The 25,595-nt window shown below is 35.5% G+C and overlaps 1 protein-coding gene across 10 annotated transcripts in view; it reads right to left on the bottom strand.

Moving 5' to 3' along the window:
* The window catches only part of LOC117181592 (protein lap4), a 485,727-nt gene that overhangs the window by 253,669 nt on the left and 206,463 nt on the right, over nucleotides 1–25,595 (bottom strand). For 9 of the 10 annotated variants that reach the window (XM_033374437.1, XM_033374439.1, XM_033374438.1 and 6 more), the window contains exons 13-14: nucleotides 12,248–12,484; nucleotides 11,757–11,841 (exon numbers count right to left, since the gene is read on the bottom strand). In XM_033374437.1, the coding sequence (XP_033230328.1) occupies nucleotides 11,757–11,841; nucleotides 12,248–12,484 (322 nt within the window). The remainder of the gene's footprint in view (nucleotides 1–11,756; nucleotides 11,842–12,247; nucleotides 12,485–25,595) is intronic. The other variant, XM_033374441.1, reaches the window with a different exon arrangement.

The following is a 25,595-nucleotide window of genomic DNA, read 5'->3' as shown; positions in this document are numbered from 1 at the left end:
AGCAGATAGATATATAAATAGAATCGACGAAGTGCTCCGACCGGCAATCGTGCATCTTCGAGTTTTCAAATTCAGAAGAGGAGAAATGGGTTGCGCGCGCAAGTCAGTCATTTACAGCGTCTCCTACTATATTCACACGGACATAGCCCTGTCATAGTGTTGGACCGCATCTCGTTTCAGACTGGGATCACTGCATGGGTGAGGTGTCTAGAACGGTGACTCTGGGATACCGGGCGACCTCTCAGAGTACGCAGCCTTATCCTTGCATGCGGGGCTCTACAAGGATGGACAAACCCCTTTCCCTAGCTTCTCGTGGGAACAACAATGACAACACCAAACATAGTTGTAGTAAATGCGATTCAAAACAACAGAACGCGCAGGGCTCCCGACAATGGGTCGGCCAACAATGCCGGCCAATCTAGAGCTGGGGGAGCCAATGAAAATGGATTCGATGCGATGGATTGGCGGGATCTCGCGACCTTTGGGCGGACGGCGCGACTGAATCACGACGTACTACAGTACTACGATGCGAGTGTGGCCCCTGAACGGGGTTACATGGCGCGGCTGCATGTTCTGTGGTGCGAGAAACACCCGGAGCTATCGCACTTTTCACAGCAACGTCTGCGAAACAATGCTGAACTACTCCGAAAAAGGGGGCTATGTAAGCGGAACGCCTACTCTACCACAGCTAGAACAAGCCGGCAACAGAGAAAGAGAGGCGACACAAAGACCAACCGCGGGCAGGCATTCAATAGAGGAAGAGCAATGCTTTACGACCTGGAGAAACATCAACACCAAGATTTCTCTCATGCCTAAAGATCTGGCTGAAATGGATGACAAGCTTCGTAGACATTTTTCAGGAGAATCTGACCTCTGGGCTATCAATTATTGTGTGTATAATGCAGCGAGAGCTTTGGCCTACGCGAACCGTAAAACAAAACCAACGGTTGATCATAAGACCAAAAGACGAATGCATCATCTTGCCATAAAGATAGGCTGGGCAAGACAGTACGCGTCCCGCATTCAGCGTCTAATTGACTACATCACATCTGGCAGGAATTTTACCGCCAAGGTTCGAAAGTTCGCGCGCGAACTTCGGACCCGTTATCACACACTGACCACGTCAAAGCTGCTGACCATCAGGCAGCATATTGTTGAGAGAATACGGATACTATCTGACGCTAAGAGAAGTCCAGAGCGGAGGGAGAGGTGGGTCAAAGAAAATCAACAGTTTCTCTCTGACCCATCTCGACCACCCAAACCAAAGGAGGTCTAAGTATTTTGGAGAGAAGTCTACGAAGTGCAGCATAGACTGGGCGAACACTCAGAAAATATAAATAGCTTCAAGGAGTTATGTGTTGCCCTCATAACAGCTGATAAAAAATGCCCACCCATCACTATCGAGGAGGTAAAAAAAGTATTAAGAGGAATGAAGAACTATTCCGCACCGGGACCAGATTATACTAAAACCTTCTGCTGGAAGAAGTTTTCTTCAACCCATTAGCATTTGGCCCGTTTCACCTCATATTTGAATTCGGAAGAGCCGATTCCGGAGTGGTTGGTGGAAGGGCGCACAATACTCTTGCCGAAAATAGGCAACTTAGCTGACCCGAAGAATTACAGGCCAGAGCACACCCCGAGCACTTAGCTCACATACTATCTAGTTGTCCAACTCATGCAGGAACGACCTACATTCAAAGGCACAATGCGGCACTAAGAGTACTTTATTACTATCTCTGTCACTCTTACGGCATTAACCTTAATATCGCTCCTGTAAATGCTCCTAGGGAAATCGAGTCAATTGTCGAAAATGGGAAGTGCCGCATATACTGGAACTTTATATTCTCGACAATTGTTTCTGTTGTTCACACGAGGCCTGTCATAGTTCTCCTTGACTTCGAGAAGCGAATCATGCTCGTTATCGAATTTTCGGCACCAGCTGACAAAAACATCATAACCAAGGTGAATGAAAAGAAAGAGAGGTATCGAGACCTTATAAGGGAGTTGCAACTATTGTACCCGGAATATTCTGTTAAACTAATCGTCCTTATCATCGGCGCTCTTGGAGATGCCAAGCTTTTACTTGCTAATGGCCTAAATAGCATCCCTGCGTGTCAACAATATGCTAAAACACTTACGGGAAAAAAGCAGAAGGCGGTAGTCCTTGGGTCGCTTCGTGTTCTTAGGGTGCACGAGACTTTTGCTGGATCATCGTATTGATTCCTTTACAGACTGTAACTACCTATCTCACGGTCGTGAGACGTGGTTGTGGCTGAAATTTTACCGCGATTTCGCTGGGAGCAGATTTCGCTGGGATATATTTACATACAGTAAATGATATTTTCCTCTTCGTAACAAATCTAAAGATTCTATGGTAACTCAGGCTTTTAAAACCAACACAAATTTGAGGAGCAGCTGATTAGATCGTCATTCATGAAGTCGCGCGAGCTCAGATTCGTTTTCGCCCATTTTTGGCTTTACACGAGGCTGGTCTTCCCAGCAGAAAAGTGGGGAGAAGCTTCTCCCTTCATTCTTGTGTCGTTTTACCTGTCGCCAATTCTTAGGTCGTTTTTGCTCTCGCGTGTTTTTACTTCGCTTTTGCACACGTTTTTTTTTTAGTTCGCTTTTGCTCTGAGCGTGTCAGTTAATGTTCATACTCATATGAACACAGAAACGTGCGAGTCAGACAGCCTTTAAAAATAAAGTATGTTTATCAGTTTATGCAAGTTTGAATACATAAGTTAAGTGAGTTTCATAAAATTGCAGTAATCAAAGGAGTGCCTTAGGAAAGTGGTAAGTATGGATTGCAATTGAGGCTTTGGATAAAAGAAGGGCACATAGACCCAAATGCTCTTTTCCCGTAAATTACGTTGAACGACGGGGGCATGGCTTTTACATATATTACTGTATATGTACTATAATATTGAAAAGTTAACATGAATAAGTAATCATTTTGCGTATGAATTTTTTACAGGATAAGTTAATATGCCTATTGCAAAATACAGTGTACATATTGCACAAGTTTTCACGTACTTACACTAAAACAAAATCTTTCTCCTTAATTTTCTCGAAACGCTACTTTCGCTAATATGCCCTTCTTCTACCCAAGGCCTCAATTTCAATTGCAAGATTTCATGTTCATACAATTTAATTAAATTCTGTACGTAACACTTTTATAACACTAGAGATAATAACACACGTTTTTGATAACCGCAATCTTATGTCATTCACTTAACTAAAAGTATTAATTATATCGTACACCTTTTATGCACTCATGTTACTTGGCAACTCAAAAATCTTTTGCCGGTTGGAAAAGAAAACAAACTAGCATATCCTGATGGACATAATTTGTTTTTAAAATCTGTGTCATTCGCACTTGTCCATACGTGAGAAGAGGACAGGTCGCACTTGTGTACTAAATGAAGAGTGATTGCTACTTACAGGCCTGGGCACTTACAGTGCTGTTGATCCTGCCAAGTCGCATACACGAGGATCAGTCTCCTTTTTATTTCTTCATGATTTCCGGAAAATTGAAAAGCACAAAACGGTGTAAAAAACACGGAACGTAGTTTATGAAAGCTCCTTAGGTATGTAACAATTACCACTTGAGTAGTATAGTACAAAATATCCCACTAATGGTTCTCCGTACAGTTAAAAATGTATGGATCTTCCCCCACATTCTTCTTTGCAACATGATCTGTGAATATTCGTACCATTTTCCCCCGTTTGACGCAGTAAATCGCAAAATTCGAATTAATCATAATAAAATTGGGAGTATTTGAAGACCATGTACAAGCCGCGAATGCTTCTCGAGTTTGTTATATATACTCTCTCGTTCTAGCCATTCATCTGCTCTTGCCGCAAATATCCCTATCACAAAATAAATATCTTCACAAGAAAATATTAATTTCTATAGCACCAGAAGGTGATACAAGGTCTTTTTATTAAATCAGGATGATAGTAAAATCTCGAATAGAAAAATCAGAGAAAATTATAAAAACAAGTGACCTTTGCGAGCTATACTTTTGAGATTTTCAAACAATAACAAGACATTTTTGCTGAGTAGAGGGGAGAAAAAACAAAATGAGCCTTATATAGCTGTCATTCACAGTTGTTTCAACTTTCGCCTACACGTAAAGGTGTCGTAGCTTTAGGTGCTTATATTCCCAGATAACAATTATTCTGCAGCATTTCAGCATCAGGAGTGGTCGAAATACAATACATGCACACAGTTACCAGATTGCAAGCATATGGTGCATGTTATTTTGTAAGAACGCAGGAACTGTAGCCGGGCTCCAGGATCTGTAGAGGACTCACAGCGTTTTCAGCACAAGGCCATGTTGACACAGAATACATGTACATTGTATACAGTCAGCAGATCGCAAACATGGCGTGCACGTTATCTCGTGAGCTCACAGTCACTGCAGCTGAGCTGCATAAGGAGCTGCAGATAACTGATTAATGTTCAGATTTCGCTGCAGTCCCGGCAGCTCAGATATTATTATTATTGTTATAAGTATGTGCTTAGATGCAATTGAACCGATACAATCACTTAATTACTTTCTTATTGGGATCATTTACCATTAATGCCTATCTTTCACTAATTCTGTGAGCCAATCAACTTTTTTATGATCATAGCTGATAATTTCTTATTTTTTAACTTCAATTATATTTGGAAGCTATAAATGATATTAACTTTAAACTGTGTAAGATAATAATTTAAATTTCCCGCTAATAATGTCCCTTCAACCCCATAGGCCCATTAGAAGCATTAGTTCCGCATTTGGCCGGTGTGCAACGCTGGTGCTACCCTTTTTCGCAACTGAGAGTAATCGCCAAAGATATAAGAATTCTTGAATCTGTTGCCACGAATTAATATGCAAAGCGACGTCGCACAGTGGGAGAAAAATTCACTTTTCTGATTTGAAAATGTTTAAAGCCTTCAATTTTGGCCCGATTTTGAATTTTTTTTAAATGTAACTTTATTAACTTTTAAAGAGCTTAATGGTATGAACTTTTGTTGCCTCTATTTGTTTATTAATAACTTTCCCCCTCGAAGTATGGAAAAACTGACATTTTGTGAATAACAATTTTTTACGCTTTAATAACTAATCAGGAAAGCTTTATATTGTCTTAAATGAATATTTAGGGACTCATAGAATACAAATAATTTATTTGTTATTCCATTTATTATTTATAAACAATTTTTATGAACAAATTGATAAATAGTTTTATTATCGGTCATTTCTTTTTGCTAAAAGTGCTTAACATTAATGTAGGAATGACATTTATATACACAACTGATTAAAAAATTTATAGTAACCATTGTTATCAACAATTCTTGTGGCAAAATATTAAAATGAGATTTTTCCAAATTATGATCTCCTTCAATCACCAGGACGACACCAGGTATTCTTTAAAATAATAAATATTTAATAATATTTGATAAAATATAACAATTCAAATTTTTCTAAACAAATTAGATAAGCAAATTCAAAATTTTGGCCCTTTCGCATAGAATTTTTTTTTGCACTGGAAATGTTTTAATCTATTGGAAGAGTGATTGCTAGTCACAAAAATATTAGAGAGATTACCAATAAACAATCTCATTAACAATTTTTGTGACAAAATAATTCAACTTATGGTTTTATTAAATTTAAATTTTCTTTTATGGCCAGAATGGGTACAGATATTCCTGAACATAAAATATATTCGATAATATACGATAAAATGTAACAATCTAAGTATTTATAAACAAATAAGATAACAAATTTTGGCCGTTTCACGTAGCAAAAAATCTGGTTCCTTCAAATCACGGTCGTATGTATAGGTCCGGAGACTCTCATGGAGGGGGATATTCCCGTATTGAAGCTTCTGGTTAATTCAGAAAAGGCCATTAGGGGATACAATAGTTGAGTAGTGGCGGTTTATCTTAAAATTTGAATGTGATAAAATCAATTATTTGAACATGTATTTAATAGTTTAAATAATACGGTTGCGTTTGTAAACTTAGCCAAGTAATAAATGTATAGCAAAGCTTAAACATGATAAGATTAGAAATCAATTAAATTAAGCTGACTTTAAAAAATATAAAACAATTAAAATTCGCCAGAAATTAGATCAAAGTAAAAAATCTCGATAATAACAAAAACTTACTGATAAGTAAAGTAACAATTCTATTTTTTATAGATAGGAGCGGTTGCCGCAAACATTCTCTTGATTTCCCGCAAGCATTCTGATTCTTGAATATTGTCGGTTGGGCACCATTTCTTAAACGCGAATGTTTCAAAGGAGCACGATAGATAATTCGCCCTTCTTGGTCATATCGAAAAATGCATTTCGCACACACGAGTTGTAGATCGGAAAACAATAACACCGGGCAAATAACATTCTCATTCCTTCTGAAATAATGTTGTGATGGTTCATCACGCCAAAGCACGCACAAGCAAAAGAAAGATGGTCCAGATATGGTGGATAATAATATCTTCACGGTTTCATTGGTACCACTGCGACTTCACTTAGAGGATTCGGTAAATTCTGTAGTGTGGCAAAATCCTAATCCATCGTCAACATCATAGAACAGACTAATACTATATGAATTCGCGAAAGAAACCCTAGAAAAAACCAACTCAGTTATATCATCAGTTCAAAAAGAAATCGTTAAAATGAAGCCCACAATAATAAAGAACGATTCCGGCACTTTTGTAATAAAACTTGATATAAAGTTGACTACACCTAAAGAGATGAATGACTTAGATAGAGTCAAAGGCAGAATTATAAATATCAAGTCATATGATTATGGATTGTCAACACTACATGCTAGGATTCAGTTTATGGAAAATTTTTTGCATATAGCCTATCGACTCGATTTTAAAAAATGGCTAGTAAATACGGATGTATTAAAGATTTGCAAAAGAAGTCGAAAACTCGAATTTGCAAAGCTTTGCATCAGAAGACACGATTGGTAATAGATGCAGTAAAACAAGGCTCAGGCACATCCAATGATTGGAATAACGCCAGAAGGTTTTTTGAAGACCCTTTACTAACAGCAGAAATTACAGGGATAGGCTTGGAGTTATTGGAAAGATTTGCATACATTCTGCACAAATTAACAGTTACAGAGCCAACTGACTTTGAAGAGACTTTTTCCAGCCAACTGGAAAAATTTGAAACATATACTATGGAGACCGCAAAACTGTACGTACGTTTATATCTATTGTACTACAAGCTTGTATCTGTCCATAAGATATTATTGCATGGACCTGATGTTATGAAACATTCTCCCTTACCAATTGGACAGTTTTCCGAAGAAGCAGGTGAAGTTCGGAATAAAGACCACAGGAATATTTGAAAGTTCAATTCAGGCAAGTTTTCTCGTATTGCTACTAACACTGATTTAACGCACTAACTGTTAGTGAATTCGGATCCATGTATCAGTTACGAAAGAAGAAATATTTCAAAAATCTGAAATTCATTAAAAAGTACTTGCTTTTCTGCCTTCATTACCAATCTAGTTTCCTGACATGAATTTTTGCATACTTGGGGGTTTGCCTCCTAAGTCGGCGGGTTATTGTCTAAATATTTGGTTTTGAGTGAATCTTAGCATGCGGTGTTATGATTCATACTTAATCTATTGCGATTGAAAACCCGAATTTTTGCAGGTGAATCTGCCAACACTTGCAATTTGTTTATCTAAATGGCTTAAAAAACATTTAAGTTGTTATATTTTATTAAATATTATCAAAGAAACATTTTTTTAGGAATATCCGTAGCCATTCTAGCGACTAAAAGAAATTAAAATTTGCTAAAACCTTAAATTTAATTATTTTGTCACGAGAATTATTTATAACAATGGTTATTGTTAACTTCCCAAAAATGTTGTGAATAGCAGTCCTTCGTCAAACAGCTTAAACCATTTCCAGTGCAAACAAATTTTTTCTATGCGAAAGGGCAAAAATGTTGAATTTGTTTATCTAATTTTTTTATAAAAAATTGAATTGTTATATTTTAGTAAATATTTATTATTGTAAGGAATACCTTGAGTCGTTATGGCAATAAAAGCAAATTATAATTGAAAAAAACTCAAATTTTAATATTTTGCCACGAGAATTGTTTATAACAATAGCTATTATAAACTTGTCAATAAGTTTATAATAATATAATATAATATCATAATAATAATAAGTTTAAATTAGTTTATAACAAACAAATTACATAATGAAAAAGTATTTGTATTCTACGAGTCCCTAAACATTCATTTAATATCATATAAAGTTTATCTTATCAGTTATTAAAGCGTAAGAAACTGCTTTGTACAAAATTTCAATTATTCCATACTTCCAAGTGAAAAAATTACAAATAAAATAATAGAAGAGACAAAAGTCCAGAGCGTCAAGATCTTCAGAATTTATGAACTATAATTTAAAAAAAAAATGAAAATCAGACCAAAACTGAAGGCTCTAGACATTTTTGATCGAAAAAAATGTATTTCCTCCCACTGTGCGGCGGCCTACCAATTGCCGTATCCTTTGATGTCCGAGGTATTAATTAAAGTTTTCGGACTTAATAAAATATATAAACTTTTTTTATATCCATATACTGTTCATAATAACGATCCGGTCTACGTCTTTGACAACAAAATAAACGAGATTACGACAATAGCAAAAGCTTTTTATTGTATCATAAAATCTTCACTCTAGAAAATATTTATTTCCTTCAGTTTATGCAAATAGGATAACTGCAGAGTGCAAGCTCGATGATACGACATATGCTAAAAGCAAGATGCCACCATGCCGTGTAGACAGGGCCTAACGATGTAATGAGCAACATATGTACCCGGATCTGTCTCAAGGTCTACCGACATTGCCTGCTGATCTATCCCCAGAGCCTGCCGTCACTGTGCTGTCAGTGTGCCGGAAAATTGCTATTTGGGGTTTTGGTTCTATGTCAATTTTTTGCCTATGTCCATATTGAGTCCTTGTTTAATTTTGGGTCAAATATCAATTTTGGACCCCATCTCTGTTTTAGGCCATATGTCCAAATTAAGCCCTATGACAATTTTGGACTCTATTCCAAATGCGGGCTCTATGTCAATTTTGGGCAATCTCAAATTTGAGCCCTATAAAAATTTTGATCCCTATGGCACATTTGGGTCATACATCTATTTCGGGCCTTATATTAATTTTTCGCCCTAAGGCGTGCATGTGTACCTTGAAAATTCAACTTTTCAAATTAGGAACTTCATGATTTTTTGTGCAATATTCATAATGTTTTGATCAACTTTATGATTATTAAAAACATATTTATTAAATAAATGTATTATTTAGGTTTTTTTTGAAGAAAAAGCTTTTTTTCCATCTCAGTCGTTTTAGTTGAATGACGTTTCTCTTAGACTTTTGTCTATAATACACCATTTTTGGACCAGCCTTATGTTACAGACAATAATGAGAGATACGAATTCCAATTAAACTTTGTTTATTAATAATTAGGAACCAATAAACCATACAAAAAGGAAACGCGCTACGATCAACTCGCTTATGGGCTTGCTCTTGTCAGACTGCCTCGCTTACTCAAAAGTCCTACCACTATGAAGTAACCGTAGCTAGGGCTCAGCGCCTACTATCGGCAAGAGAATTTGAGTCCTCTGGCTTTGACGTTGAAAAAGTAAGTGAAGAAAAAATGGTAGCTTAAAAAAAGAAGGATCATTTTTAAAGATGCAAATGTTTACGTTATTGAGCTGAATAGTAATATTCAAAAAATTTGTAGCTCACAGATCGGAAAATCTGTTAAAAAGTAAGGAAATTTGACAGTTTTTAAAAACAGTAAATTTTGAAGCATAGTTTTTTATTGAAAAACTAATAGAAGAAATCTGAAAAAATTCATGGCAGTATTTTAAACATTTTTGAACAAATGTCCGTTGAAACATTTTTTAAATATAAATAATTGTTCGTTTTTTGTAAATAAATTTGAATATCTTCAGTTCTAAAGAAGATCATGAAGTGATTTAAATTGGAGGTAGTTAGTTGAACTATCTGGAATAATTTACAATTCGAAAAAAGTATGTGCTTCTTGCTGTCTTAGCGCAAATTGCAATATTTGAAGTAAGTTTCTTATATGGCAAAGTGTCAGAAATCAGCGTGGTGACATTTTTTCAGGGGATCGTCCTCGGTTTTCCTCAGCACGTGATAGCCAACTTGTGCCTCCGAGCCTCATTCTGGTCTTGAACAAGACTAAACGAAACCCCAATGAATAGGGATGTATCCTTTGAACTTATTCCCTGTGGTGAGGAAAACCGAGGACGATCCCCTGAAAAAACGACACCACGTTGATTTCTGGCACTTGCTTTCTTATATAAAAAAAACTAAAATTGTAAATTATAAGAGATAGTTCAACTAACTCTAACTAACCTCTAATTTAAATCACTTGATTATCATCGTTTGAACTGAACATAGTACAGTTGCATATTTATGTACAAAAAACGTACAATTATTTATAGTTTCCAAATTTTTCAACGACAATCTGTTCAGAAATGTTTAAAGAATCACCATTAATTTTTCAAGATTGTTCCTATTACTTTTTCTATAAAAAACTATGCTCCATTAAAATGATACCTCTTTCAATAAGCTACCATTTTTTCTTGACATACTTTTTCAACGTTAAAGCCAGAGGACTCGAATTTTCTCGCCCATAGTAGGGTGATAGGAGGGTAGGGAATTCTGGAGGGTTTCTGGATGGATAGAGGGTTGAGGCAAGATGCTTTTCTTGTTGAGGCAAGATGTTGAGGCCATGCTTTTCGCGATTTTTATAGCGGATATCGAAAGTAAGATAGCGGCCGGAGTGTTAGGAGGAGTTCGGGTACGAGGGATTAGGGTATGGTCACTCACGTACGCAGGTGACATAGTGCTGCTAACAAAGAGCGAAGAGACATTAAAGGAGATGATGAAGAGGTTGAGAAGATACCTGGATAATAATAGGTTAGAGCTGAATAAGGAAAAGTCCAAAGCCCTAGTCAATTTTTTAAGGACAGCAGGCCGAAAAATAAACGTTTATCTACGTTAATAATGTCTTCAATTGAACGATATTCTGCTTCTTCCAAGATATTGTGGGCTCATTTTTCCTCTGCAATATATTTATACATAATTTTTACTGTAATTGAACACTCTATCGAACATATAACCATTCCCATGCCATTGGTATTATTGTTTGGCCCACAGCGTGCTGGCATTTTGTCAGCTGATATCACAAGCGGAAATACCTATGAACACTTAAACCTGCTTGCACATGTGCACAATACGATTGGTGCAAATGAGCTGAATAGCAGGTTATGTGTAAAGATGCTACAAAGGTACTGTTTATCGTCCCTCACGTAACTTGAGCAATATAGCCTTTCGGCTATTAGCGGGTTTGCACTGTGTAGTCAAAAAAGTTGTTCTCATATTAACAAAATTAATGATTTGTTTTAAATGTTGTTAAGTAATGGAAGGTTCGGCAATAAGTCAGTCGATTCGTCTTGAAAAAGCATACAAATCTATTGTAAAACTTTCAAACGTAACAATGGGAACGATTTTACTGAACATCAATACTGAAGACAAAAAAAGTTACACATAAATACGCGGGCATATTATAAGAGTAGTATTTTCGAGTTCCCGTTAACAAATTATATCAAAATATTAAAAAAAAAAAAGTATATATGAAAATCGACGTAAATACGAACCTCATTCTATGAGGAAATAGTAAGTCCATTAAGTTAAAATTACCTTGACTACGTTGATCAAAATTTTCTACTGAGTCCATTGGAGCTGGATAAATAACGGCAGCGTCATCGTTCTTCTTCATAAGTGCCTAAGAAATAACTCAATTAATGCAAACCATTATGAAGTTATGAATCTAATCAAATAAGAAAGAAATTAGTATAAATGAAGCATTAATTTTATATTTAGCATGATAATAACTACTGTAATGTACCAAATTTGATTTAGTCCGCAACGAAGTCTATAACAATTACGAAAATACTCAAAGAATAACTGCTTGAATATTTTTTAAAAATGTCTATTATCTCTAGATTGCACAGATGCCTTGTTTACTTGTACGGAAAATCCGTCGATTTTTTAGCGCCTACACTCCTTATATTTTGTGTTTAACAGCAGCAAATTTGCATTTCCCCAATACATAACAAACAGAAAGCATAACAACGCTACGAATATTGAATTAAAAAGCACACTTCGTCTGAAAAATCAGTAAGGCTAACCTGTGCTATGATAGAAGCAACTCTTTCCTTGTCAATTGACGTGTGAATACGCTTATTTTTCAAATGATGTGGGGTGTCCCGGCGATGAAGCCTATTTGGCTTGTCAGAATCACCCCCACCTTCGTAATCCACATCATCCATTATAGAAAATTCAACATGTCTCTGCGTGTCCTCACTTTCAGATTCATCCTCATCCCTAAATTTCGAACCCCTTACAGAATCTTCGAACTCCACATCCTGCAAAAGGATCCTGCACTTATACCAAGCTCATAAATATTGCACTACGGAAAGGTAAATGAAAAAATCGCCAAAAGTTTATAGTAAAACGTTTTTTTAAACTTTCTACAAATGATATTAAGGTAGGTTTAATCCTAATTAAAATAAAACGAGACTAGCTCTTACTAAAATTATTTAATAGTATTATTTAAAAGTAAACAATTAACCAGCTGCATTTCTGTTGGAAAGATTTATAAAAATAGCACACTTAGGGTATCAAGATTATTGTAAAATTATTGCGTGACTGAAAATCTAAAAAAGATAGATCTAACCCCCTAAATAAGGTTTTGAAAGTTTGGCTTAAAGTCCCTTTTATCATAATTCTTTCTAAGATGAAATTGATCCTTAATTTATATTATTATTCCGTTTTCTAATAACTTACCACTACATCAAATATGTACTATTATTATACAATAAAGCAGGGTCACAGATAAAGTGATGTACACCTTCACTTTTGTAATTAGGCTTGCAACGTAAAATGAACTGTGAACCTAGTTACAGGTCGTCTATCAAGTTTCATAAGGTCGCAAGCCACTAAGGTCAGCCTGTGCACTAAAATCTACTAATTTACTTAATATTAAAGAGAAAGGGAATTAACTTATAAAAAATAAGCGATGTAATTAATGACTAAAGAGGTCCAAGGCAGTTCACGTTGATCCAGTGAGAGGATTGAGCAAAAGCCTGGTGGGAACTCACTGGTTTGATTTCTTACCCTTTTATGGACTTCTCTTTGGCACCGGCTCAACACTCGCAACGCGGGAGAGTAGGGGCATTAATAGAGTCACGTGGACTGACTCGCATTCCCACGTAAAAGTTAATTAACGTAGATCAGTTTGTCGATGTCACTGTTAATCAGCTTTGCTTGGATTGGTTTGCGCTCTCCCGCAAAAAGTCTACAAGCAAGGATTGAACAGCGAAATGTCGCACGTGCGCTTTGAATCACAAGAAAGGCCGGACACTTTTAAGGTTATGCGCGACTCAGAATTTTAAATCTTCTCACAGCTGGCATGAGGATATCTAGTCAATGAAAGGAAAGCAAAATCTAGATGCTGAGTAAGATTAATTTATAATTATAAATGTAATTTTAATTATAAATGAGCTCAACGCATAACACCAAGTTCTGCAACCTGAATCTGACATACATTTTTTTTCAATGTGCATAGGTGAAGACGCTATGGAAATAGTTTGACGATATTATCGAATGAATCTAAATGGAGCCTTTTTCATTTTCACTGTAACGTACAACACGTACAACATATCATGCACGTAGATCGTGGTTGAGAACGTAAAGATAATGCAGAGCGACAGCATTTAAGGTCAATGAGAGACCAAGAGATCGCGTACGGAGTAGTTGCCAAGATAGAGAACAGAAGAGAAACTATTTCCATCACACGGGGGTAGCAAGATCGGAATGAATGACACGGCATAGATCATTCCAAAATTTAGAGAAAATGACCTGGCAATCAAACATACCTACACTATACAATTGAAACATCCATGGCAGTAGTAGTGCGGTGATTCTTGACTGCTTCAGCCTCCGACGTTAAGTACGAACAGGCGCGGTTAGCGCTCGGAGGGGTAGCCAGTTGTGAATCTGGCCTACCCGTGTTTTCACTACGTTCAAATACTGTTCAGAAGGAGATTTGACGCCGAGGAAGGGTTTTAAAATGTGTTTGTCAATAAACGACTGCGTTCAAGTGTTTTGAGTTTCTGCAGTTTCCGCTCCCCGCAACAAATACTCAAGCGCATGCGAGCGCTTTTAATAAAAATACGGATGCAGACAGTAGGGAGTTTTAAGGATTCAAAAGGGTTAAGTCCCATTAAGGGTTAAGTTAAATCTTAACCAAAAGGGTTAAGATAAGGGTTGAGTCCAGAGACTAATATCTGTCGATCATGTCACGAGAGGGTCACGTGACCAAACCTGGTCTTCAGTTTTTCTTTCCCAACTTACGTCTAAACGAAATGATTCCGTCCACACGGAATGAGATACTGTGTTTAAAATTTGGCACGATAAATAGAAGGCATGCAAGAATGTGTCTTGGTCTTAAATAATTAGAATAGTGAAAAACGTTTTTTTTTTTAATTACTGTTTTGGAGAAATACCGACCGTGCTGTCGTCAAACCCTGCAAGCAATTTGCAATGTTGTCAATGGGCTAGTTATGAGGTTTAAATTTATCAAAGTGGGGCAAAACAACAAAAATCGCTCACGAACATTATGCACAAATAATGCAAAAACTAATGTTTCCATTTGAATTTCCAATAAACATATTTGGTCAGACAAACGTATCAGTCTGGTATCAGCTGTGTCAAAGCAGCACTAGCTCAATCTCAATCTCTCCTATTCTACCGTTTTCTTATACTTTTTCCTTGTCGCCCTTACTTTGTTATCCTTGTTCGGATTTTCGGTGCTATAAAAACTTCTTGATCAAAATCCCTTTTTTCCTCGCTGGCACTCGGTCCGCTAGACATGAATCCAATTTAAACAATTCCACGTTCTCTTGTTCTCTGTCTCTATCATCGAGCCTACTTGTCTTCACTCTCTCTCTCTCTCTCTATCTGCCCTGCAACGACAAACCCGGTCTTCCCACCTTGTCACAAACCACAAACTAGCCTAACCTCAACTTCCACACAAATCCGCCTTGATTCTCAAAAATATCCTCAACCCTTGTCAATCTCTCAATCCCTCAATTAATTTCTCACAAGCAAGCCCTTTTACACACAAATAGCAGAAAAACTCAGCATTCTAAATTCATCGCCAGCTCAAAGTTTCAGGCCGGGAACGGAAGTCGAAAATTACCTTGAAAGATGTATATTCAGATTTCGAAAACTTAAATCAGTCATTTAGAACCCAAGATACGTGATTAAAAAAAAACAGTTGTCTAAAAATTTAAAGTTCCACAACTCCGCCATTTTTTCGAATTTTCAAAAAATATATGGTGGATTTTTGTTCAGCATTAAGTAATCGTATATCCTGAATGCACAGCCAAATCCCATTCCAAAACGATAAGTCCCGTAATCGGTTGACCTGCACGCTGACAGATTTAATACGAGTCTATATATCTCGCACTGAAGTACGAAAATGGTCATTTCGATCGTATCTAGAGGTCTGCCTTTGCCAAGCCAAAGAAACATAATCATAAATATTACATAGCTCCCGTTTCCTCTGTTAATGGATTCATCGTCATCCCGAGGCCAAAACTCAAATCGGAAAAGATACAAAGATTACGTATATAAACTATCATGAGTAAAATACTAGCTTATTTTAAGGGGTTTAATTAATCCGACATGGAATTTAATTTTTTGTAAAAGCCCTGAAAGCTGTAATTACAAAATTATCATATCGATATAGACTCTATATTGGCATTTAGTGGTTAGTTATTTCTAATTTATCCGGGCACTCTATTTTTTATCAAAAACAATCAGTAATGCTGATTTTAGCTGACTCAAATATGCAAATCCCGAATACGATTATATAAAATTTTATTTTGGGGAGAAATTTTGGAAAGTGGTTTTAATTTTTGCAATGCACAAAATATTTAAGAGGTTTCAATTCAAAAACGTTGTAAAATTGGAACTAAGATTTTTTGGATAGCTAACCTCTAAAATTATGTGTTCTTTGAGGACTGAAATGCTAGGAATACAATCGAAATATAGCCTTTGAACACATCTGTTTTCTGTGGAGTTGGAACATAAAATTCGCATTCTAAATAATCTAAATAAGAAAACTTATATTTTTGAGCTAAGAAGAAACTGATACTATTTAGACATTAAATTTGCAATCAGTTCTGATATAAAATTCTTCTCTCACAATAAAGCACTCGATTTTTGTTAAGTTTTAAAACTTTTTATATTAATTTTCTTTAGCAAGATTGATATTTGCTAATTTATGGGTTTCTATCATGCAGCAAAACCAAGAATTTAGAATGAAAGCGAAAAAATAAGAATTAAACGTAATATTTACGGTGAACCAAGAATTTCATTAAAAAATTATTTCCATTTTTTGTTATTATTCTTCATTCATTTGAAATAATAATTTGAAAACTCTTTGAAAACCTTAAAATGCCTCCCAAACGAAAAAATCTATATTTTCTTAAATTCTTAAGGGCATGTGATACTTAAAAAATTATCGATTTTACGAATTTCAGGTTCCCCGGCTTTTTTCCTAGAATAAGATATTTTGTCTTCAAAATTCGGGACATGATAGCGAACTTTCTAACGGACGTCCCCGCACACTTTTTTGTGGGTTAATTCAAAAAATTTTAATTTTGCTAAATTTGATTAATTTATGTGGCGCTTAGAAATTAGTATCGATTTTATCAGTGTTAAGATTCTCTCGGTTTCTTTCCTGCAATAATTAATTAGGAATTAACAATAAATTAATAAGGTTGTGAGTGTTACAATTCTCTCCCATAATTATTCTTGAGTGCTACCGACAGCATTGGTACGACAAAGACCTACATTATCGGAATAACAGAGAACTGGAAAACGATTATAACCTCAAAATAGTGCTCATGCATGAAATTTTTATTTAGCACAATAAAATTTTTTTGGTGTTTTTTACTCATAAAAGAGTCCGAGACGTCCGTTATGATATTTTATAGCATCTCCGAATTCCGTTTTAAATTTTTTTCATTTTTTTGGAAAAAAAGCCAGGAGAACTGTACCCGATTCAGCATACGACAATGTATCAAATGCCCGTAAACAAATTTCATAAGCTCTTAAAAAGTACAAATTTTCTAAAATTTCCTAAAATCTTTGAAAGCTCTAAAGCCACAAGAAATTTTACTTCATTAAAAAAAATTTTAAACACTCTAATGATGAAAAATTGTTTAGAGATCTTTCAAGTTTTCTGAATTATCTTCAAACTTTTCGCAATCCCTTGAAATCTTCAAAACTCCGAAATCTTTTCCAAATTCCTTTAAATTTCGTAACTCCTTTTAAGTTATATGGACCTAAATATTAACACCTTCAAGAGAACGAAATGTCTTGAAATATTGATTGACCTACAAAAAAAGAAGCAAAATGAATGTTTTTGTATCTAATTTTTTTGTGCCCGGATTTTGTGCACGGATGGAGAGCACTTAGATAACAATAAATTCCTGTTTAAAGAAGCATTTTCACGGCTAAAAGTTTCCGAGTTTCACATACCGGAGTCAATTTAATCCAGCCTTACTGTTAGTTTTGGCAGGGAGGTGACACGATTTTAGCTTTTGTATCAGAGGCGTGAGTCAGTTTTGTGAAGAGCGGCGAGTCTTGAAATATTGGCGCCACCGCTGCGACGCCCGGTCTGCCCGTTGTCTGTTATTATTCTGCATGTAAAAACTTGTGAAATGTCATGACTCTATCGTCTTCTTGACGTATTTGAAGCATTTACAGATAAATATGTAATCAAAATGGGTGGACATCGATGTATAGCTCCGAACTGTAAACTAGGGTACGTCCACCCCATCTCTGATACGACTCAGCCTGCTCAAGTAGAGTAAAAAAAGTTTTTTTCTGCGTTCCAAAAAATGAGGTTGAAAGTTGGGAACAAGCAATTAAGCGTGCTAAAAAGGATTTCATTGTAATACCTGGATACATAGTGTGTGCAGATACATTTTTAAAGGATCAGATCAGTTTGAAAAAGGAAGTTTCAGCCCCTTATGGAACGGTTATTGCGGTAAGTATTTCGATTTGTTTACACTGATGTCCTTTAATCTAAAATAGTCGAGTGGGTCTGACGATTTCATGACATTGATTTTCATATTTCAATATATTCTTCTTGTTACTGAAATTTTAGATTATTGTGATAGGTGTAAAATTATAGTTCCAAAAGTTTTTGAAATTTAAAAAATACCACAAGACCTTTACTATCTGTAAGAAAAACGTAAAAGTAACATTAATGACAGTATAGAATTATCGCTGAGTTTCAACATTTATGTACAATCACATTAATTTATTAATAAATTCAAGTACTAAATTAAATAAAAATTGTAACATAATTTTTTTTGCAGTGAAAATGGCATGATAATCCTAAATCAAAACCAGGGGTTTCGAAATCTCAATTTCCAAACTGTCCCGAGCATTGTTCGAAGGCTGCTAAAAAACCCCCGTCGTATAATAAAACGCGATTTTTTGACAAAGGATTCTGAAATGTCTAATAAAAAAGTCAGCCTTCAAACAATGATCAGAGCAGTTTGGAAATTGAGATAGCAAAACCCCTAGTTTTAATTTAGGTTTCTTTTACCGTTATGACTGGAAGAAAATCATTATTTTACTTATAATACAGTATAATACTTGCATTTATAAATAAATTAATGTAATTGTAAATAAATATCGAAACACTGCGATAATTAAAAACTGTTATTAATGGAACCGTCAAAGCCATTCGGTTATTTTAGGTTAAAGGACATCGGTGTAAACAAATCGTACTATTTACCGCCATAACCGTTCAATCAGGAACTAAAACTTCCTTTTTCCAAATTATCTGTTCCTTTAATAAGTGATCTTCACACACTACCTGTCCAGGTTTAAAAATAAAATCATTTTAACACGGATAATTACTTGTTGCTAATGACCAACCTCATTTTTGGGAACGGAGAAAAACACTTTTTACTCCGTTTGAACGGGTTGACTCGTTGTATATTTCAATCGTCCATATGTCATTCCAATTTTCAAATAAATATATGACTAAATGTACAGTACACTCAATATCTTTCATACTGATAATCCTTTTACTAAATTGACGATTAATACAATATACTAAATATTAAAAATTATAATTTTTATAATTTTGTATGTATTTTTATTATAACGTTGATAATACATTAGAATCATTCAAGTAATTAAAAATAGAAAAACAATTATTTATATCGAAATTTTAGAATTGTAAGTTTATTTGCTTTAAACCTTGAAGATGCATTCTTTATATTTTACCATTTAACTCTGCTTGAATATCAAAATCCTCAAAAAGACATTTCCAGTGTTTTAAGGTATATTTTTTAAACCTCGACATTTTTTAAATTCTAGAAACAGTTAATCTTGGCTTAATTCAACCTCCAAGTTTTAAAAACATCTACAAATGTTTAACATATTACAGACTGTTTTATATGCTGAAAAGTGTGAACTGACTAATGGGTACGTGATTGACGTTATGTTTAGAATCTGTCCAAATTCTCAAACTGGCATGTTTTATAATATTTATCTATTCAATCATAAATTTATTTTAATCTGCATTTATTGACCAATATTATTAAATATATTTTTTCTTACAAACTGAAATTTTGATATTTAGCAAATTAAAAATGTTTACATCAGAGAACCACCAATTCCATGTCGACACACTTTAACGCAAACCGAGTTTCAACAATTGAGAGGTTTTACTGCATATTATAGATGGGTAATTCCACGGGAGATTTAAACCTTAATTTTTTTTGCGTGAAAATATTCTTTTTTCGTTCATTATTGAAAAATATATACTACGTATTTTTTATTTCAATATGATATGCAAATCCATTCCAGAATATACTGTCAACCTTTCAAAGTGGAGAAAGGAATAGTTGTTAAATGATGCATTTTAACTGAAGCCGTTACACGCTTCAAGAACGCGTGCTACCATGCGCGCGACGTAGACTCCCTCAGTGTGATTTTAGTTTGGATATACGTTTATACGACACATCGAAAAGTGATATGTATATTGCCGTGTTATTTTCTTTAATGAAACAAAATGCAAACTTATAAGCTAATTAATAAACTTCATCTAAAAGTTGTATATCAATGCCAATATTTTATAAGAAAAAAGACTGTTACTAAATGTGACTTAAGTGACTGAGTGGCAGCCTGCATATTATACTATATAATTATATGTATGCGACTAGTTTTAACTGAATCTTATTCTTAAGTCTACAGCAGTATGCAGTGTTCATTTATTTCTTTTTACTATCCTTGTCCAAAACCCGAGTTTCACATTCTTATATCTCTGGCACCGCAGAATATTGCGGAAACAAATGAATTATAGTCATACGTGGCAAGCGAGGTAGCACGCACACTTGAAGCGTGTAATGGCTTTAGTTAAAAATTCATTTTTTAACAAATATTCATTTCTCCACTTTTAAATTTTTACATTATATTCTTGAACTAAATTTTTTGAAATATTGTAAATACTATATCTTAAATCGAAAACTGTGATTTAAACTTCTGAGGAATTACAGCCATAAATTGTCACTGAATGTTTTTCGATTTCATTTTAAAGAAGGTTCTCAAAGCACCTACTGCTTTGACGATTACATTCTCGTTACGAAACTCGCTCTTAGCGTTTGGTAATTCGTGTCCACTTGAAAAACTTCATCAAAATAATTTCTAAACCTTGTTCAGATCTACTAAAAAGAACGTTTTAAACATATGGATCTATTAAAAAATCAAAATTGCATGTTTTTGAAAATGATCCAATGAAAATGTTCTAAATTTTTTTATTTTGGTTGGAAATATCTGCTTAACGAACTTAGCCTTCATTTTGGGAACCTTAAGAAGTGTATCAAAGGCTGATTTGATTGGACAAATCCTTCAAAAGTTAGTGTGGCTACAACATTTAGGTAAACATACATACAGACATACAGACAGAAAGACAGACTGACAGACACCGATAAAATTGTATGATTTTCGGATTCTGTGAGTGCCGAAACGTAAAGATTCGTTAAAAACCAGAGATCAAAAATTTGGACGATTACATTTCACAAAAAAAATGTAGGAGGTAAATCTCCCGTGGAATGGCCCATATATACTATATTGTTTTATGTACTAAAATGTATGTGTGGGGTAAACAAAGATATTACCGAAACCCTCCTAGTGAACGTTACCTATGACATGAAAACACATTTATTGAATTTTTGGGAGTTTCAAATAGATACTTTTGTATGCGTAAATATAACCTTATATATGCAAAACGAAGAAATAGTAAGGAGTGTTATTACTCCATGTGTTTGATGAGCAGAGGTAGGAGAAACAAACTCCAAGAGATCGTTAATGTTTCGCAAGCATAAAAACTTTGATCGTTACCGTGCCCATGCGCATTGCTGTTGTCGTGTCACATGTTATCCACACTCCAATGCTTCAAAATTTGCTTTAAAATGTAACATACTGGAGTGGGGCTTACTCCTTCTTAGCGTGGGGATAACACGTGTCACGAAAACAGCAATGCGCTTGATCAAAAGTTTGCATGCTTGGCAAACATTAACGATTTATTGGAGGTTGCTCGTCCCACTCCCCACGTACAGGGATACTGCTCGATATTATTCCTATATTATGCTTTCAGCACAAAATTCGCGAATTTATGTTCCTAAATCATATTATTCATTGCCACATACAGAGGGACATGTTGACAATGTCAAAATTAATGAACACATTATTTTCAAAGTCCTGAAAAACTTATAATCCCAACGGTATACTAAAGATATTAGAAACTTTTCTCTAATTATAAAAAAACATGAAATTTGCCGCAAATGTTCCTTTTGGTATTAGAACACTTTTTAGACCGGGTACCAAACATTTTTTGAACATTCATTTTTTTAAACAAAAATTGTGGCACATTTTTTTGAAACTGATATACATTTTCAATATATAAGAAGGGAGAGCTGAGAACTAACACTTGTGATTCCCGCATGTATTAGTTTCGCAGAACTGAATTCCCAACTCTTACCTCGACTAGCTTTGCTTTCCCAGTCATCTTATTATTAATAAGCCATATCATTTTCTTACGGCAAACTTGCCTTCCAATATATGTAGATTCCGACATGGGAAATTTTCACGTGAGATGCTCATAAACACATAATGCTGGGTCAAGAGAGATGAAGCATAACAAAAAGGAAATTTCAATTATGTCACACGCGCCCAAAATATAAAACCAATCGCCTGACTTGTGGTAACAACGCGTCAATCTCCGGCAAGCTATTTTCTGATCAATCCATTAACGAAGAGTGAGAGACTCAGCGACGAGACTTCCTCTACTCGACTTCCGCGCCGAACGGAGAGACCGCACTGACGGCGAAGCGGAAGGGCTTGCGCACACTCCTAACCTTTCAATATAAATTGTAATAGCAACTAGAGTTTTAATTATTTTATTTCAGTATATTCACATTCATTTTCAGAAATGTAATTGAAAAGAGAAGTTTACAAAATGTTTCTTTGTTGTACATTAATGAAGATTTAAATATCACAGATTTTCTTGGCTGATACCCTTGAAAGTATAAGAATGTAAGATATGTTATAAAAATGAAATATGAGAATATATTTAAGTCGATTGATCCAAAAATTTGCGCTCAGTGAAACCAATGTCACAGAGCTTAAACCCAGCTACCTGTACAGCAAGAAGTAGCAGTTCCAACGAAGAGGCCTTCACCAAGTTGGAAACAGAAGACAACGAAAGCAAATTCTCCGTTCTATCCTCAAAGATAAAGAAGCAAAAGCTCGCCAAATCGTCTGATTACACTTCGGACAGCGCCAGTAGTGGCCATTCGTCGGTCACCTTAATCATAGAAAGCAGTAGGACGTCAAGAACGTCAGTCGTGAGTATGGCACTGTCAAATTCAATAGCAGTCCATGATACACAAAACCCTAATCCTAACATCAAATAATAAATCAAATTATATCCTCCCTCAAAAATCCGGACCAAACGTTTGCGCTTTCTCCTACCGAAAAAGCAAACCTTCTAGTAGAAAATTATTAAAGTAAACTCCAGAAGCATCAAAGTTGGAAGCAGCATATCCAGGAAACTAATGGCGCGCCTCAACCCTATTATTAACAGACACTCGAGTCTAAAACCAGAATATGGAATCCTAATTTAGAAAATGTTTATTCGACTGATCATAACTTATGCTTTTATAATTTGGAAAGGTGCGTCAAAAACCAACATCAATATCCTGGAAAACTCTTCCCTGTTATCAAACAAGACCTTCCCTTTCGAATTAAACTTGCGCATCGAGATATTCAACCCGGTCATCATTGACGATTGCAGTCGGTACCTAAAGGCCCCTTCACAGGTATTCCGACCAGATCCGTTGGGAATCAAATTACCTGAAAAAATACGTTCCGTGATCGTTCGCGTCCCATGAAAAATACTATCACAATCTTTTGCGGGAATGAAATAATACCCCGTCGAGCCCATGATACAACGAACTCCTAAAAAGACTCGTTAACCCTTTAACCTGGAGTTCGAATCACGGGAGTACCCTCACCCTGACAATAATGATCTAAACCAAAGGGACTCCCATTCAAATAATTCTCCCCACCTCCTCGGATTTACACCTTGTGGTGAAGCCACACTCTTAACCAATATGACCACCTCTGCAGAAAATCTGCCCCTTCTAGACAACATGCCCCCCCCCCCCATAAATATCCAGCACTTTGCAGAAACCCCCTCCCCCTTTGGAGACAAACAAGACTTGTATCAATCCACCCATAACAATAAGGACAACATCAAGACTCTATGGAAATTAACATCCTCATAAATATCCAGCATTTTGCAGGATACCCACCCTTCTGTAGACAAACAAGGACCTGTGGGTAATCCAACCCTTGGACAACATCGAGGCCCTATGGAAATTAACCCCCTCATAAATATCCAGCACCCTGCAGGAAATCCACACCTTTTTAAGCAAACGAGGCCCTGTTGGTAATCCATCCGTCTACCTTATTATTACAAGCGGCCTCCATATTTTCGTTACGGAATTAATTACTTCCGTATCGGTCGCCATCACCGTCATCGGAACAAACAGCTAGATGGCCCTGTGTACCCTGGACCACCTGAACCATCCCTGCACTTGTTTTAAACAGATCCCGTTATGGAGAGAATCACTCCCGTATCTGCGTTAATCGCCATCACCGAAACCGCCGCCCACGCACAACCATCCTCTGTTAACAAACAACAAGACCTTCCCTCTCAAATTAAATATAGTAACCCACACTTTAGTTAATTTTAAATAACTATTGAATCAATATCAACCTACATACTGACCTCAAGCTTGCACGCTATATTTATTTTATTTTCAATTTTTTAATGTAGTATCTTATAAAAACGGACATTCTTTTATAAGTTTATCATTTAAGGGACATGGGATAGTATATATCTTTAGGCCGACGATTTATCAGTGAACTTAGCTCAACAGAAGAAACATCTTCTGATTGATGTATGCTTGTCTGGTTCATGAGAAAATGATTCCCGTAAATATAAAAAATTAAGTAGGTATTTAATATGTATCGGATATTCGACAAAAAAAATCTATCACCGACAGTAGAATGAATGACTAGAATGAACAAAATTATATATCATTTTTAAAGAATAATTTTCTAAATTCCTCTTTTTGGTTAACCAGGAATCAAACTTCTGAGAACGGTGAAAGTAACCGAACGCTAGAGAACGACTCAAGGTCTATGACTCAATGCCTCTGTTCCATATTTGAAAGTATATTTTTTAAACCAACATAAACTTTAAAACAAAAAGTTATGCAGCAAAATTGCACAAGTTGATTTTCTTGAGTATTTGTGGTTTAAAAAACATTTTTTAAGTAACATAATTCTTTTAAAATCTCCTAGTGCAATTCTGTTGCCTAATTTGGTGTTTTGAGGTTTGTGTTGGTTTAAAAAATGTACTTCCATACATTCTTATAAAATTTAAAAAAATACAGGTCTCGCTCACTAAACAAGGGGTATCGTTCACGATAACGATAATAATAGATACTGTATGAAACCGAAAGAAATGCCCTCAAGTTTTCTCCTGTGGTTAGCCAGAGCCCCTCCACTCCGTATCTGATCTTCTACCCCCACCTCGAGATACCTTTGCGGGTTATGTTCCGCAAGCGACAGGAAATCAGAAAATTAGGCTACCAGTGACCTACTGCTAATAATTTTGTTCACAATTCGGTAACAAAATTGTAAGTGAAAAAGATTTCAAAAGGCAACTGTCACGACTGTAACTTTAAACTAACTTTACGCAAGTTTATCAACCATCAGAATTTCTTTTGTAAAACAAATCTTTTTTAAAGTATAGCATATCGCGATGCACGGATTTGCATAAAGGAAAATGATTCTGAAGTTAGCTGT

The sequence above is a fragment of the Belonocnema kinseyi genome, chromosome 10 (assembly GCF_010883055.1).
Source record: "Belonocnema kinseyi isolate 2016_QV_RU_SX_M_011 chromosome 10, B_treatae_v1, whole genome shotgun sequence".
NCBI classification, from domain to species: Eukaryota; Metazoa; Arthropoda; class Insecta; order Hymenoptera; family Cynipidae; genus Belonocnema; species Belonocnema kinseyi.
The sequence above is the reverse complement of the archived record's forward strand: the minus strand, read 5'-3'. Positions and strand labels throughout refer to the sequence as shown.